Here is a 17,902-nt window from a genome sequence, read left to right on the forward strand (position 1 = left end):
ACCCTCTGCACACAGCAACAACTGCCTCCCACGAAGCATCATTACCCATCGCTCCACAAAAGCCATGGCCCTTGCAGAGCAAGGGGAACAACTACTTCAAGGTCTCAGTGCAAGTGACTTCACCGATTGAAACGCTATTAGCACGCACCCCACAAACTAGCTAGCCATTTCACATCAGTTACACATGTATACCCCACAAGACATGCCACCAGAGGTCTCTTCACAATCCCCAAGTCCAGCACAGACTATGGGAGGCGCACAGTACTACATAGAGCCATGACTACATGGAACTCTATTCAACATCAGGTAACTGATGTAAGCAGAAGAATCAAGATTTTTAAAAACAGGTAAAAACTGCGAAGAGACAGAAGCACGCATACGTACACAAGCGCTAGCACACACACTCTACACACACGTACATTGTATTATTGTTGTATGGTGGTATTATACATTGTTGTATTGTAGATATGTAGTGGTGTAATAATGTTATATGATGTACTGTTTTACATTTTGTTTTATATGTAATATAAGTGCCTTAATGTGTTTGGACCCCAGGAAGAGTAGCTGCTGCCTTGGCAGAAGCTAATGGGGATCTCTAATAAATACACATGCTCATGACAAGTCTTTAAAATGCATTGTAACTACACTAGAATGCTTTACTCCTGTTAATCTCAGATATGAGCAGAAGAGAATATATGCATGCAATGTCCCTATACAAGCTAGAAGCACATATACATTCAGTAGTAGAAGCAGTAAATGTATCTTTGATTGCCACTGGAAGGCACTACATCACAGTAAACAAGGTGTGGGTGCTCCTTATTGGCTGGGACCAAGTCAAGCCCTGTCCTAGTCAGTACTCAGTCTGTCCACGAGTCATTAGCACCAATACTGACATAAATTACAGTTGGAGATCAAAGCTGGGTCAAACAGGCCTATATGTGAAGTTATTTAGTTTGCCAAGTACAATGAAACCAATGGAATAGTCCCCAAAGTGCAAATACCAACCTAAATTAAGCACACACAAAATAAACTATGTAATAAACACATTACAAGCAGAACATCAAATGAAGTGTTCCAGAAACATATTTTCTCCAAATCTTAATGGAATGTGTAAGTGACACAGCAGATTTTTTTATATATATATAAAAATAACGTTTTTAATATGACTTGCCATTTCTTTCTTATGAATGGATTGTGGGCTAGTAGAGGAGTAGGATTTTATATTAAGGGATATTTCTTTGGTTGTTGCAGCCATTTTTATTATGAATCCTGATTATGATCCCTGATATATTGTATCATTAGTCTATAAATAACGTTTCTTACTATGGTCATAAAATGTCCAATAAATAATTATGTATAGACTAATAATTGTCTACTAGCTATAATCACATGGCGGTTAATTACATATAATAATGTTATTATAATCCAATAATATTCAGCTCTGATTTTTTATTTACAAACAACCAATGACCCGCCCCGTTGAAAAATCTGCTGGTCTGCTGGCGCCCCTAGCGTCCAATAGTAGAACCGTACCTCGTTTTTGTGTGTGCGTGTTTAATAACGCCCCGGCCAGATTTGTGTCTGGACGCCTCTGTTTCAGCACTATCTCGATATGCTAGCCTTGAGCTGCCTGCTACACTGACAAGTTTCTGCGATATAGCCGAGAGTGGCTACGCGAGCGAGCATCACAGCCTGATAGCCTGCTGCTACCCCGGGAGAGGCGATGATGGCGGCGGCCGTAGAGAGAGGAGGAGTGCGGGCCGCTTTCCTGAACCCAGGTAGCGGCGGCGGGATCGGTGGACCACCCGCGGCACCTATGCCCTCTGCTCCCGGAGCCGCGGTTGTAGCGGGAGGCATGGGTTCGAATTCGGGTGGGTCGGATGGTCCCATGCCCGTGCCTATGAATCTTTTTGCGACATGGGAAATAGACCGCTCTTCTCCGAGTTGTGTTCCAAGGTAGGCTAAGCTAGTTACATTGCCCAGCACGCATGTAATCCGTTATCTTTGAGAGTGGGCGTCTGTAGTAATGTTTCCAATTCGGAGTGGTTGTTATATGTTGTTACAAGATAGCTAGGCTACATTTTGAGAGCTGTTCCATGGTCTGTAGCAGCAACCTCTCACATCCATAATTCAATGACATTTGGTTGAGTTTGTTGTAGGTCACTCGGACTAGACAGTCAATTTCTCTGGATTTATCAAATCAAAGTCTGCCCTCGTAGTCTCCTTTTTGTTTCTTTTAAGAATGTACGACAAAGAATAATATGACGATAAAGCTATCTTAATGCCAAAGAAGGTTAGGCTATACTCATACTGAACAACCGTTTTATAGACTAAAATAATCTACAATTGCATTGGCTAAATTACTAGCTTGTTAATAAGTCTACATTTATTAATGTTTTGCTCGCCATAGAAAGCGTTTGCCTTGCATAGACCCCTCTTGATTTTCAAAGAGACACTTTCCCGTTATTCTAGGCTACATGGAGCTATTTTCACCGAGTTAAACCGTTTGTTATGAATTCCATCCACCCATAGCCTACATTCCAGAACTGCATGGTAAAACATACTTGATCCAGGCAATGGAACTGCATAGGGTACCTACAGGAGAACTGCCAAAATAAAGGAAACACTCGAGTAAATGATGGATGCAAAGTATATTGAAAGCATGTGCTTCCACACAGGTGTGGTCCCTGAGTTAATTAAGCAATTAACATCCCATCATGCTTAGGGTCATGTATAAAAATACCCATTGCCCATTATGATGGCTAGAAGAAGAGATCTCAGTGACTTTGAAAGAGGTGTCTCAAAGGAGCATTGTGTGTGTGTGTGTGTGTGTGTGTGTGTGTGTGTGTGTGTGTGTGTCACCGGATCTCAGCCCAATGGCAAACGTGCGTAAAGCTGGCAGAATTCAGATATGACGTAATTATTTCAAATCAAATAAATTTTTCACATACACATGGTTAGCAGGTGTTAGTGCGAGTGTAGCGAAATGCTTGTGCTTCTAGTTCCAAACATGCAGTAATATCTAACAAGGAATATAATCGAACAATTTCACAACATTTTAGCACTATCCACTGAGTGTAACAACAGCGGGCGATATGGTTCAATGTGCCAATAAATCAGAACAATCTTCTTTTGAGTTTTTTTTCAAATTGCCTGCGTCTTGAAGCTAAAGGTGGGTCATGTAGGCTATACTTTGCTAATGACTATACCAACAAAAGAGCGACAGAGAGCAATGTACAATAAGGCAAATTTAGCAAAACAAGGAATTTGTGGTAAGTGTATGGGGGCCACCATTTTTATGCCCCTCCGTTAATTGCGAGATTCTGGACTTATGCCTGAGACAGAATTTTCCACCACCATCAACAAAAACACCAAACTATAGATTTTCACGTGGAAGAATGGTGCCGCATCCCTCCAGTAGAGTTCCAGACACTTGCAGAATCTATGCCAAGGCGCATTGAACCTGTTCTGGCAGCTGCATGGTGGCCCAGTACCAAATTAAAGGTGCAGTGCAGTCAAAAACATGATTTGCCTGTGTTTTATATATATTTCCACACTTTTAGTGTAAGAGCTGTTTGAAAAGACTACCTGACATTTAAGCCTGTTTTGGTGAGATGGATGGCTTTCCCTATAATAAAATAAAATATAATGGTATTTGTCACATGCGCCGAATACAACAGGTGAAATGCTTACAGTGAAATACTTACTTACAAGCCCTTAACCGACATTGCAGTTAAGAAAAATACCTTAAAAAAGAAGAAATAAAAGTATCAAATAATTAAAGAGCAGCAGTAAAATAACAATAGCGAGGCTATAAATAGGGGGTACTGGTACGGAGTCGATGTGCGGGGGCACCGGTTAGTCGACGTAATTGAGGTAATATGTAGACTACCGTTCAAAAGTTTGGGGTCACTTAGAAATGTCGATGTTTTTGCAAGAAAAGCACATTGTTTTCCATTAAAATACAGTGTAGACATTGATGTTGTAAATGGCTATTGTAGCTGGAAACTGATGATTTTTTATGGAATATCTACATAGGCGTACAGAGGCCCATTATCAGCAACCATCATTCCTGTGTTCCAATGGCTCATTGTGTTAGCTAATCCAAGTTTAGCATTTTAAAAGGCTAATTGATAATTAGAAAACCCTTTTGCAATTACAAAAACTGTTGTTCTGAATAAAGAAGCAATACAACTGGCCTTCTTTAGACTAGTTGAGTATCTCTAGCATCAGCATTTGTGGGTTCGATTACAGGCTCAAAATGGCCAGAAACAAAGAAACGTTTCTTCTGAAACTCGTCAGTCTATTCTTGTTCTGAGAAATTGGAGAAATTGCAAAGAAACTGAAGATCTCGTACAACGCTGTGTACTACTCCCTTCACAGAACAGCGCAAACTGGCTCTACCAGAATAGAAAGTGGAGTGGGAGGCCCCGGTGCACAACTGAGCAAGAGGACAAGTACATTAGAGTGTCGTGTTTGAGAAACAGACGCCTCGCAAGTACTCAACTGGCAGCTTCATTAAATAGTACCCGCAGAACACCAGTCTCAACGGCAACAGCGAAGAGGCCACTCCGGGATGCCTGGCAGAGTTCCTTTGTCCAATGTCTGTGTTCTTTTGCCCATCTTAATATTTTATTTTTATTGGCCAGTCTGAGATATGGCCTTTTCTTTGCAACTCTGCCTATAAGGCCTGTAACCCGGACTCACCTCTTCACTGTTGACGTTGAGACTGGTGTTTTGCGGGTACTATTTAATGAAGCTGTCAGACTCAGACAGGGAGAGGTTGAAAATGTCAGTGAAGACACTTGCCAGTTGGTCAGCGCGTGCTCAGAGTACACGTCCTGGTAATCCTTCTGGCCCTTGGAATGTTGACCAATTTAAAGGTCTTGCTACGGAGAGCGTGATCACACAGTCGTCCGGAACAGCTGATGCTCTCATGCATATTTAAGTGTTATTTGCCTCGAAGCGAGCATAGAAGTAATTTAGCTCGTCCAGTAGGCTTGTGTCACTGGGCAGCTTTCGGCTGTGCTTCTGTAATCTGTAATGGTTTGCAATGCCTCATTCGACAAGCGTCAAAGCCGGTGTTGTACGATTCGATCTTAGTCCTGTATTGACGCTTTGCCTGTTTGATGGTTCGTCGGAGGGCATAGCGGGATTTATTCTAAGCTTCCGGTTTAGAGTCCCGCTCCTTGAAAGCGGCAGCTCTACCCTTTAGCTCAGTGTGGATGTTGCCTGTAATCCATGGCTTCTGGTTGGGGTATGTACATACAGTCACTGTAGGGATAACGTCATCGATGCACTCATTGACGTTTTCATTATGTCGATTCTGTTGCAAAATGTTTCTTAAACTTAAGAAACTGGGAGGGACCTACCTGAATTTGGCTCCAGTTTACTGTTTGGACTAATGGTTACACCTGGTGACATCACCATGCATTAAATTAATTAGATCGATAAGACAGAGGCTGCGGTCCAAACACTTAAATTACTTACCCTCGCCTTATGCCCTTGGGGGAATCCCCGTCACCATCTTGGAGGGTGGTCCAAATGATTAGCCAAGCAAGGGAACCCCTCAGCCCACATTTTTAGTCAGCTTTGCGAGTGTACGATTATGTTCACTCCGGGGCCTGAAACTCCCCATAATTCAATTTGCGACTATTGTACATCCGCTAAGAAAAGTCAGCGAAAACTTAAAAACAACATCAATGGAGAAGTCAACATACAAGTGTAAGTAAAAACGGATGCAAATAAGTTAGAAATTGTAAGTCAGAAGTTCCAGCTAGGCAGGCTAACGTTAGTTAGCTAATTAATTTGCTAGCTCTTACAGTAGGCGTATATTAATAATTATATATTTAATAGAAGGAGACATGCAATCATAATTGACTGTTGCGCATATAAAGTACCCGCAAGCTACCGGTGGCTGAAAACATAATCATTGCGGGATCAACGAGTGATGAATTTCCTGCCAAGGGTCGTCTATTTAGAAATTATTCCTTCCTCCCTCGTCCTGCAAGTGTATACTCGTCAGACGTCATGATACGTCATCAGAAGTGTCCACTTAATTTGAGGGCTGAGGGGATAGGGTGTGTCTTTTAAGTGTTTGGACTGCAGCCAGAGAGTTCCAAATCTCTCTGCTGTTAACAGCTCATTTTCAGTTTTCCCCTCAGACTGCTCCCAGACAGTCCTAGCATAATTCTTGCTTGAGAAATTGCACTTTGCTAAGATGCTATTTTTGTTTATTTTGGACAATTTTTTTTATTGCTAACAGTCACATTAATTAAGGTACTTCATTGTTACCCAGAAATGATTTGATATTGAGATAAAAATGGTTGCATTGGACCTTTAATACACTTTATGTTGGTGTTTCCTTTATTTTGGCAGTTACCTGTATATAGTATGCTAGCCTAATCTAATTGCTCTAATAACACAGAAATCACGGGTACAATGATGACAGTAGAATATGCTAATGATTACCTCCAATGGCTCTCTTCTTGTATTTATAAGCTACTTAGCATTGTTTTTCAGTCCAACCCACTTACAGTAGGCTTAGGCCTATTCACTCAATATTTGACAACACTTTACTTGAACTGTATATCATAAGTGTCACAATGGTGTCATAAACATGTCATAACATTCATATCACCGAAAGTCAAGTAATATTGTACAGAACACACATAAGGTAGGTCTAACCACTGTCATAACTCTATGTGCTTCATTGCCACATTTTGCGATAGAAACTGAAAATTATTTATTCTCTGCAGGCTAAGTGAAGACAATTTCAATATCCCTAACTTTTGAACAAAATGTGCCTGTCTTTGCTCTTAGCTACATTTCTATTGTATGAGGTAACAGGCTTGCCAGGTTTTACCTGTTGGTAAATGGCACGCTTTCTGTCATTACAGCAGTGACTGAGTTTTAGAAATACTTCATGCTTCATACATAAATACATTCTCATAGATCTGATGTCCTTTTCCTTGATGTTCTTCATCATCTTTTTCAATCTATCCCCTTTAACTTTAAATCTTGAAATGCAAGCCCCATGTAACACACACAAATTCTTCATGTTTATTTAATACAAAATAGTTTTTCTTTACTTTGGCAGAGCAGAGTTGAAAGTTATTTAAAAAATGTATATATCATAACATCGTATCATATTAGCTTTGTCTTGCGGGATCCCTAAGCGGCAGATGTTCTCGTACTCGCCTAACACATGTACACATACATTTTCAGTGGCTAAGTCAGAAAGTTCCCCACAGACAGTGAAAAGGAAAGGAAGTAATTGTGTTTACCTAGATGTTTTTTTTTCTTCTCTAGAGTCCTTCAACACACTCCAATATCCACACTGCCATTTTTTCATTTTCAGAATTCATTCTATATCCCCTTACAGGCTTGTGGGTAAAAAAAATTGTACAGTCGCGACTCGCTACCCACTCCACAGTAATACACAGTAGCCTACGCCTAAACCAAGGTGCATGAAAGAACAAATGGAGAACAAATGGGATCTAGCCAAGATACTCAGCTGTAGGGGCAAAAAATTAACGGAGGGGGAAAAAATTGCTTGCTTTTCTTTGCCATTTTTCAAAGTTAACAAAGATGATGTTGTGGTGGAGAGTCTACTCCAAAATAATTGATTCCTTGATTCCTTGAATGTCAACTTCCTGTGCCAACTCTCATTTATGAGTGTCGAAATGCCTAAGATTCAGTATTTTTAGAATGGATGAGACTGGTTAGTTGTTGTACTTCCGAGAACACAACCACTTTCATTTTTCACAGCGAGGTAGCGAGGGACAGAGAGAAAGGGGAGTGGCACAGTATAGGCATGTCGGCCACCAGTCAGAACCATGCAATAGGCCTATCTATCAGCGATCAAATGCTGTATCTCGCAATGGAAAGCTCTATCTTGCCATTTCTTGGCTTACAATGTCTAGCAACTTCAGTAAAGCAGGGCTTTTATCAATGAATAGGCTAAGATATTCTATAAGCAACAGACCGAAGACTGAACACACACTTGCATCATTAGTGAAGACCGAGAGGAAGAGGCGAAGCAAGAGGTCTCAGTCTCACCAAAATCTGTCCAATGTGTTTCTATGGGCTTATTTTGGAACTAAGCTTGTCACCTGCCTTCCCTCCTTCGGGACAATGACTCCCATTGTTAGGGCGGAGACATGAGCATCTTATTATTAAATACATATCTCTGGTAAAGAACAAGAGCAGGCAAACCAACGTGAGGGAGAGAGGAGGGGGCAGGCAGAAAAAAATGTCTTGGTAATCTATTTCTCGCTATAGCTTGTCTTGCAGGCCTAGCAAATTGTTTGCCTTTAGCTTTCTGGTTTTATTTAAATTACCTTACTATCCACAGACCTTTACAGGCTGGTCTAGTTAGGCTTCAACATTGAAAAAAATGTTTTTTTGATAATTGTACTGTGATTGTTTGTTTTTCCCCAAACAAAATTACAAACAAAATAAATTGGGTTATGGATTTTCTTAATGTAAAGGATACCAACTTTGTTTAAACGTTCACACTCCTAGGCCTAAGCACTGTTTTTTCACCACCATCTTCGTTGTTGTTGTTACTTGTGCTTGCCAAGGTGGCCGGTCATTTGAAGCGTTTCTTATACAGTTGAAGTTGGAAGTTTACATACACCTTAGCCAAATATATTTAAACTCAGTTTTTCACAATCCCTGACATTTAATCCTAGTAAAAATTCCCTGCCTTAGGTCAGTTATGATCACCACTTTATTTTAAGATTGCGAAATGTCAGAATAATAGTAGAGAGAGAAATGTATTTCAGCTTGTATTTCTTTCATCACATTCCCAGTGGGTCAGAAGTTTACAAACACTCAATAAGTATTTGGTAGCATTGCCTTTAAATTGTTTAACTTGAGTCAAACGTTTTGGGTAGCCTTCCACAACCTTCCCACAATAAGTTGGGTGAATTTTAGCCAATTCCTCCTGACAGAGCTGGTGTAACTGGTTTGTAGGCCTTCTTGCTCGCACACGCTTTTTCAGTTCTACCAACAAATTTTCCATAGGATTGAGGTCAGGGTTTTGTGATGGCCACTCCAATACCTTGACTTTTTTGTCCTTAAGCCATTTTGCCACAACTTTGGAAGTATGCTTGGGGTCATTGTCCATTTGGAAGACCCATTTGCGACCAAGCTTTAACTTCCTGACGGATGTCTTGAGATGTTGCTTCAATATATCCACATAATTTTCCTATCTATTTTGTGAAGTGCACCAGTCCCTCCTGTAACAAAGCACCCCCACAACATGATGCTGCCATCCCCGTGTTTCACGGTTGGGATGGTGTTCTTTGGCTTGCAAGCCTCCCCCTTTTTCCTCCAAAGATAACGATGGTCATTATGGCCAAACACTTCTATTTGTGTTTCATCAGACCAGAGGACATTTCTCCAAAAAGTACGATCTTTGTCCCCATGTGCAGTTGCAAACCGTAGTCAGGCTTTTTTATGGCGGTTTTGGAGCCATGGCTTCTTCCTTGCTGAGCGGTCTTTCAGGTTATGGTGGTATAGGACTCGTTTTACTGTGGATATAGATACTTTTGTACCCGCTTCTCCAGCATCTTCACAAGGTTCTTTGCTGCTGTTCTGGGATTGATTTGCACTTTTCGCACCAAAGTACGTTCATCTCTAGGAGACAGAACGCGTCTCCTTCCTGAGCGGTATGACGCCTGCGTGGTCCCATGGTGTTTATACTTGCGTACTATTGTTTGTACAGATGAACCTTCAGGTGTTTGGGAATTGCTCACAAGGATGAACCAGACTTGTGGAGGTCTACCATTTTTCTTCTGAGATCTTGGCTGATTTCTTTAGATTTTCCTATGCTGACAAGCAAAGAGGCACTGAGTTTGAAGGTAGGCCTTGCAATAAATCCACAGGTACACCTAAAATTGACTCAAATTATGTCAATTAGTCTATCAGAAGCTTCTAATGCCGTGACATCATTTTCTGGAATTTTCCAAGCTGTTTAAAGGCACAGTCAACTTAGTGTATGTAAACTTCTGACCCACTGGAATTGTGATACAGTGAATTATAAGTGAAATAATCTGTCTGTAAACAATTGTTGGATAATTTACTTGTGATGCACAAAGTAGATGTCCTAACTGACTTGCCAAGACAATAGTTTAACAAGAAATTTGTGGAGTGGTTGAAAAACAAGTTTTAATGACTCCAACCTAAGTGTATGTAAACTTCCGACTTCAATTGTATGTCTCGTTCGCATTGTCCTTGAGCAACATGTCATATTTTATGAACTATGGGCAGTAATTTCGTTATTTGTTCAAAACAATAGTTTTTTCCACAACGATTATACTCCCCAACACCTCAGAGAACTCACGTTGAAACACTTTGGCAATTATTACCTCAATGTGTGAATGTAGCAGGTAGCTGCGTTAGCATCCCACAAGGACGTCACCGAACCTGAGATCTACATGCCTGGTGTGACAAGCTTGGTTTTTGCTCCAGAAGTTTGTATGGTTTGTTTGAGTCTAATGTGCGTTTGAATGTAAGTATCATTATAGTGGCAGACGTGGACTCTGTTACATTCACATAAGTTTCTAACAAACCAGTAGCCGCTTTTGCAACTTCATAATTTCATAATCGTGTATTTCTTTAGTTGGCCCCCATTATAGCTGAGGTAGATGGGTGGTGGAGTTCTGGTAGACTACCAGTGATTGCGCTAACGCGAGTTAGCAATGCCTCGCAAAACTACCTTCCTTCAAATTGCACGCAAAGACATAACAATGGTATCCATGAGTTCATCTGACTCTGGGTGTGTATAAAAATGACTTAATTGCCAAAATAACACACTATTCCTTTAATGAATATGGTACCCTGCACCATTTTGGCACCTGTGCATATTCACAATGGGAGCCAGTCTGGTGACCCAGGGGAGAGATCCCTCATTGCTGGCCCAGATGTGTCGTCTATCTCTGGGTAACAAGAGCGAGGAAGTTGGCTTCCTGAGCCAAGGCTATGGAGCTCTCCTTAGGGATTGAACAGTGGTGGAGAATGCAGAGAAGACTTAAATTTGAAAGTGGTTACATTTCTCCAGCTCCATCCCTCAGCTCTTTATCCAAAAAGTGGTTGTTTGAATCCCAGATTGCCATTTTAATCAATATCAAATCAAATGTTATTGGTCCCATACACATGGTTAGCAGATGTTATTGTGAGTGAGGCGAAATACTTCTAGTTCCTACAGTGCAGCAATATCTAACAAGTAATCTAACAATTCCACAACAACTACCTAATACACACAAATCTAAGTAAAGGAATGGCATAAGAATATATACATATAAATATATGGATGACCAATGACAGAGCGGCATAGGCAAGATGCAACAGATGGTACAAAATACAGTATATACATTTGAGATGAGTAATGCAAGATACGTAAACATTATTAAAGTGACTAGTGATCCATTTATTAAAGTGGCCAGTGATTTCAATCTGTATATAGGCAGTAGCCTCACCGTGTTAGTGGTGGCTGTTTAACAGTCTGATGGTCTTGAGATAGAAGCTGTTTTTCAGTCTCTCGGTCCCAGCTTTGATGCACCTGTACTGACCTCGCCTTCTAGATGGTAGCGGGGTGAACAGACAGCGGCTCGGGTGGTTGTTGTCCTTGATGATCTTTTTGGCCTTCCTGGGACATCGGGTGCTCTAGGTGTCCTGGGGGGCAGGTCGTTTGCCCCTGGTGATGCGTTGTGCGTTTTAAAGGAATAGTTCTGTTTACTCAAATTACATTTGGGTGGGCTTTGACAACCTCTTCACACATTAAGAGACCTGCAAAAAACGTATATCAAGTCATTTTATTTGTCACATGTCACTTCCATTCCCCCAATCCTAACATTAACCATTAGTGGGGAAAATGCTAAACTAACCCAAGATCAGCATCTAGGGGCAAATTCACTCAACCCTGATTCCTCCATCTGTGGGTGGACTAGTATCTGTACATCCATAAAAGGGCATTCCAGACATTTGAAAAGGAAGAGCTCAGCTTGTCTTCTGTCACATATCTCAGTCTATTCCACTTTGAAGCATTGCGCTAAAACAAATGAATTCAATATATCGCCCAGCCCTAATACACACACACACATTATATATATTTTTTAAACAATGTTTCTGATATACCACTCACACACACACCCCAACCCCGGTTTCTCCTTAGACGGGAGAGATAAATGATGGCGAACCCACCTAGGAATAGATGGACCCACAGTAATTAAACGTGTGCGCTGGAATCAGGTTAGCCAGCCAATAGCGTCTCTATTATTCATGCTGTTTCATTGGTGTTTAATTGGTGCAGGAGCCATTATTCCTGATGGAGCGGGCTAGCTGCATTTAAGAGGGATGGGGTTGACTTGACTGAAGGTGCTGTAGGATAGGGAGTGACCTATTTAATACTGGAAATGACAAATACTATGTAGGCTAATGTATAGTACGACAACCAGCGATTCTCAAATGCATCCTATATGGAAAATGGAATGAGTTTCTCAAGTAATACAACATCCTGGGCCTATATTGTATAATGAATAGTACGACATCTAGTGATTCTCAATGGCTACCTATGGAAAATTGAATAAGTTTCTAATGGTGGTAAGGTATGAAATGAGTTGAATATGGTACATCCTTTGTAAGGTGCTAATCAAAACCAACATCCCCACTGTTGCATACTTGCTTTTTGGTTAAAGTCAAAAGGTATACCCATACATTTACCCTGCAAACAGCAGGGGTGATCCCAAATGCACCCTATACCCAATATAGTGAACTACTTTTGAGCAGGGCCCTACTTAGGGAATAGGGTGCCATTTGAGACACCACCCATGAGTTACCCTGCAAGGAGGTCTTTGTAAAGCATTGTCCCAAAAGGTGAGGGAACTTTGTAGACAATGCCCATTAGCTTTAATATTTTTTGCTTAAAACATCAACCTACAGAATCCACTTAGTTCAGTAATGAAGCATGGCACTTTTGTCACCAAAGAAAAACCTCTTCAATACTTGATCTGCCGCTGAGCGCAAATCCTTGATTAAAGATCCTGATTCCTTATCCCCTGTCAGTGGATTTGATGTCTTCATTCAGCTGGTCTATCTCTCTCAACATTTTTGTAATTTAACAGATGCTCCTATTCAGAGCGACTTAAAGTTAGTACATTCATCTTAAGATAGCTAGGTGGGACAACCACAATCCTAGTCATAGAAAAGTACATTATACTCAATAAGGTAGCTATCAGCAAAGTCAGTGCTAGTAGAAAATAAAAAAAGTTCAGTCTTGCTCTGACTCGTCTTTAATATTTAAAACTACTATGGTAGGCAGACCTCTTTCGGAATTAATTGCAATTGGAAAAGGACGGCTTACGGACCCCGACTGTGCTCGTTTTTCATACCGTGCTCTCTGAAGGCCTACTACTGGCTTGAAAGCAGATAACTGAACCCCACGGGTTTGACTAAATTGCAAGTTTCTGATGTCATTGCCTCAGGCCCCTTTTAATGTGTGGAATGAATCATGGTCAGAGCATTCACACTCCTGTTGCTAACCTAGTTAGCATTCGATACACATACGTTGTTGAATGTCAATGCTTTTTACATTTTGTTCTTATTTGTGGCCTGTTTTTAGTGGTGAATATTTCCGAATCTGTTCCTTGGTCAACAGAAATGTCAACATATTATGCCGTTGTTGTTATGCTGTTGTATGTTGTAGAGGTCGACCAATTATGATTTTTCAACGCAGATACCGATTATTGGAGGACCAAAAAAGCCGATACCGATTAATCGGCCGATTTCAAAAAATATATATATATATATTTGTAATAATGACAATTACAACAATACTGAATGAACACTTATTTTAACTTAATATAATGCATCAATAAAATCAATTTAGCCTCAAGTAAATAATGAAACATGTTCAATTTGGTTTAAATAATGCAAAAACAAAGTGTTGGAGAAGAAAGTAAAAGTGCAATATGTGCTATGTAAGAAAGCTAACGTTTCAGTTCCTTGCTCAGAACATGAGAACATATGAAAGCTGGTGGTTCCTTTTAACATCTTCAATATAGCCTTCAATATTCCCAGGTAAGAAGTTTTAGGTTGTAGTTATTATAGGAATTATAGGACTATTTCCCTATATACCATTTGTATTTCATTAACCTTTGACTATTGGATGTTCTTATAGGCACTTTAGTCTTGCCAGTGAAACAGTATAGCTTCCGTCCCTCTAGTTAGCGCGTGCTAACTAGCTAGCCATTTCACTTCGGTTACACCGGCCTCATAAACAGCGCAATGCTTGACACACAACGAAGAGCTGCTGGCAAAACGCACAAAAGTGCTGCTTCTGCCTACCACCGCTCAGTCAGATAATTGTATGCTTGTATGCTCAGTCAGATTATATGCAACGCAGGACACGCTAGATAATATCTAGTAATATCATCAACCATGTGTAGTTAACTAGTGATTATGATTGATTGTTTTTTATAAGATAAGTTTAATGCTAGCTAGCAACTTACCTTGGCTTACTGCATTCGCGTAACAGGCAGTCTCCTTGTGGAGTGCAACGAGAGAGAGGCAGGTCGTTATTGCGTTGGACTAGTTAACTGTAAGGTTGCAAGATTGGAACCCCCAAGCTGACAAGGTGAAAATCTGTCGTTCTGCCCCTGAACAAGGCAGTTAACCCACCGTTCCTAGGCCGTCATTGAAAATAAGAATGTGTTCTAAGCTGATTTACCTAGTTAAGTAACGGTATAAAAAATAAAATAAAAATGTAAAAAATCAGCAAATCGGCGCCCAAAAATACCCGATTTCCGATTGTTATGAAAACTTGAAATCGGCCCTAATTAATCGGCTATTCCGATTAATCGGTCGACCTCTAGTATGTTGTTATGCCGTCTGAGCTATAGTGGACAATCGCTTGTGTATTTTTTTCAAATCTGCTAAACCACACGTGTGTGTGTGGGGGCATGTGTGTCCAAGTCAAAGAGGCCCAGCTTCATATTGTTATTGGAGGAATTAGCAAAAAGGCTTCACCCCAAATCAGAAACACATGCTCTCTTTTCCAAAAACTATGGCAAGCACCTACAGGATCTTTGTTGTGGTTTAGAATGTGTGTGTGTGTGTGTGTGTGTGTGTGTGTCAGGAAAATAATCTGGTCTAGTGTGGATTAGCTGAGGTTTACACCACCTGCTGTAGCATGTGTTTCTTTCTGCAGCTGTTTCGACGCCAGAGTGCTAGCCAGCTAAGCTAACATTTGGGTGCAATATGAAACCAGAGCGTGAGATACCCTCAAAGCCGCTACAGCAGAGCAATAGAGCACCAGCCGCTCAATGCTATAAAGTTGAACATTCTGTTGTAAAATTGACTGTTGTTCCTCAGTTCACAGGTATTTTGTTGTCCTACTACACCAAAAAATATACAGAATTGAAAAATGGCTTACAGTGAGTCAACCTATGAACGGTTATGACGGTTATTGCAACTAGCCACGTTAACTTGATTGCAACTTGATTGTGTTTTCAAGATCTATAACTTTTAAAAACGCATTCTGTATCATATGATTCAAAATCTATCATACCGGCTGTATTTCTGTATTTTGTATTTTGAAATACATTACATAGCCAAAAGTATATGGACACCTGTTCATCATGGGCATAAATATGGAGTTGGTCCCTCCTTTGCTGCTATAACAGCCTCCACTCTTCAGGGAAGGCTTTCCACTAGATGTTAGAACATTGCTGCGGGGACTTGCTTCCATTCAGCCACAAGAGCATTAGTGAGGTTGGGCATTAATGTTGGGCGATTAGGCCCGCAGTCAGCGTTCCAATTCATCCCGAAGGTGTTTGATGGGGTTGAGGTCAGGGCTCGTGCAGGCCAGTCATGTTCTTCCACATGGGTCTTGACAAACCATTTCTGTATAGACCTCGCTTTGTGCACAGCAAAGGGCCTTCCCCAAACTGTTGCACAAAGTTGTAATTGTCTAGAACGTCATTGTATACTGTAGCGTTAAGATTTTCCTTCACTGGAACTAAGCGGCCCAGCCCAAACCATGAAAAACAGCCCCAGACCATTATTCCTCCAAACGTTACAGTTGGCACTATGCATTGGGGCAGATAGCGTTTTCTTGGCATCTGCCAAACGCGTTTCCACTGCTCCAGAGTCCAATGGCACCACTCCAGCCGACTCTTGGCATTGCTCATTGTGATCTTAGGCTTGTGTGCGGCTGCTCGGCCATGGAAACTAGTTTCATGAAGTTCCCGAATAGTTATTGTGCTGACGTTGCTTCAAGAGGCAGTTTGGAACTCGGTAGTGAGTGTTGCAACTGAGGACAGACGATTTTTACTCGCTACTCGCTTCAGCACTCGCCAAATCCAAATCCACTAATTTGAAGGGCTGTCCACATCCTTTTGGCCGTGTGTGTGTACACACTACCGGTCAACATTTTTAGAACACCTACTCATTTAAGGGTTTTTCTTTATTTTTACTATTTTCTACAATGTAGAATAATAGTGAAGACATCAACACTATTAAATAACACATATGGAATCATGTAGTCACCAAATAAGTGTTTAACAAATTAAAATATATTTTATATTTGAGATTCTTACAGTAGGCACCCTTTGACTTGATGACAGCTTTGCACAATCTTGGCATTCTCCCAACCAGCTTCACTTGGAATGCTTTTCCAACAGTCTTGAAAGAGTTCCCACATATGCTGAGCACCTGTTGGCTGCTTTTCCTTCACTCTGCAGTCTGACTCATCCCAAACATCTCTCTCCTTCTTGGTCAAATAGCCCTTACACAGCCTGGAGGTGTGTTGGGTCATTGTCTTGTTGAAAAAACAAATGATCCACCAGTCTAATGTCCATTGCTTGTGTTTCTTGAACCAAGCAAGTCTCTTCTTTTTATTGGTGTCATTTAGTAGTGTCCCCGGTGCGCAGGCATAGCCCGGTGCGTTACATAGCAGCGCCTCGTATCGGCCGGGCTAGAGTGGGCATCGACCCAGGTGCCATGAAGCCAGCTCAACGCATCTGGTCTCCAGTGCGTCTCCTGAGCCCTACGCATGGTGTCACCGGTTCGCCAGCACAGCCCAGTGCGGTCTATTCCACCTCGCCGCACTGGCCTGGCTACGGGGAGTATCCAGCCAGGTAGGGTTGTGCAGGCTCGGTGCTCGAGACCTCCAGTGCGCCTCCACGGTCCGGTCTATACGGTGCCTCCTCCACACCAGCCCTCCGGTGGCAGCCCCCCGCACCAGGCTGTCTCTCCGTCTCCTCCCTACAAGTGCTCCCGTCTGTCCTGAGCTGCCGGAGTCTCCCGTCTGTCCTGAGCTGCCGGAGTCTCCCGTCTGTCCTGAGCTGCCGGAGTCTCCCGTCTGTCCTGAGCTGCCGGAGTCTCCCGTCTGTCCTGAGCTGCCGGAGTCTCCCGTCTGTCCTGAGCTGCCGGAGTCGCCCGTCTGTCCTGAGCTGCCGGAGTCGCCCGTCTGTCCTGAGCTGCCGGAGTCTCCCGTCTGTCCTGAGCTGCCGGAGTCGCCCGTCTGTCCTGAGCTGCCGGAGTCGCCCGTCTGTCCTGAGCTGCCGGAGTCGCCCGTCTGTCCTGAGCTGCCGGAGTCGCCCGTCTGTCCTGAGCTGCCGGAGTCGCCCGTCTGTCCTGAGCTGCCGGAGTCGCCCGCTCTAAAGAGGCCACGGAGGCAGGTTAAGAGGTGGACAAAGACTATGGTGGAGTGGGGCTCACCGCCCACGCCAGAGCCGCCGCAGCGGACAGACGCCCACCCTGACCCTCCCCTATAGGTTCAGGTTTTGCGGCCGGAGTCCGCACCTTTGGGGGGGGGGGGGTACTGTCACGTTCTGACCTTAGTTCCTTTGTTTTGTCTGTGTTTTATTTCACCGTTCAGGACTGTTCGTTTGTC

General features: G+C 42.2%; 1 protein-coding gene across 4 annotated transcripts in view; it reads left to right on the forward strand.

Annotated features, from left to right (window-relative positions):
* Positions 1–1,536: 1,536 nt before the first annotated feature.
* The window catches only part of LOC139364521 (phosphofurin acidic cluster sorting protein 2), a 103,585-nt gene continuing 87,219 nt past the window's right edge, over positions 1,537–17,902 (forward strand). For 2 of the 4 annotated variants that reach the window (XM_071101313.1, XM_071101311.1), the window contains exon 1: positions 1,537–1,956. In XM_071101313.1, the coding sequence (XP_070957414.1) occupies positions 1,724–1,956 (233 nt within the window). In that variant the 5' untranslated portion in view covers positions 1,537–1,723. The remainder of the gene's footprint in view (positions 1,957–17,902) is intronic. The other 2 variants (XM_071101310.1, XM_071101312.1) reach the window with 1 other exon arrangement.

The sequence above is a fragment of the Oncorhynchus clarkii genome, chromosome 13 (genome assembly GCF_045791955.1).
Source record: "Oncorhynchus clarkii lewisi isolate Uvic-CL-2024 chromosome 13, UVic_Ocla_1.0, whole genome shotgun sequence".
Taxonomy (NCBI): domain Eukaryota; kingdom Metazoa; phylum Chordata; class Actinopteri; order Salmoniformes; family Salmonidae; genus Oncorhynchus; species Oncorhynchus clarkii.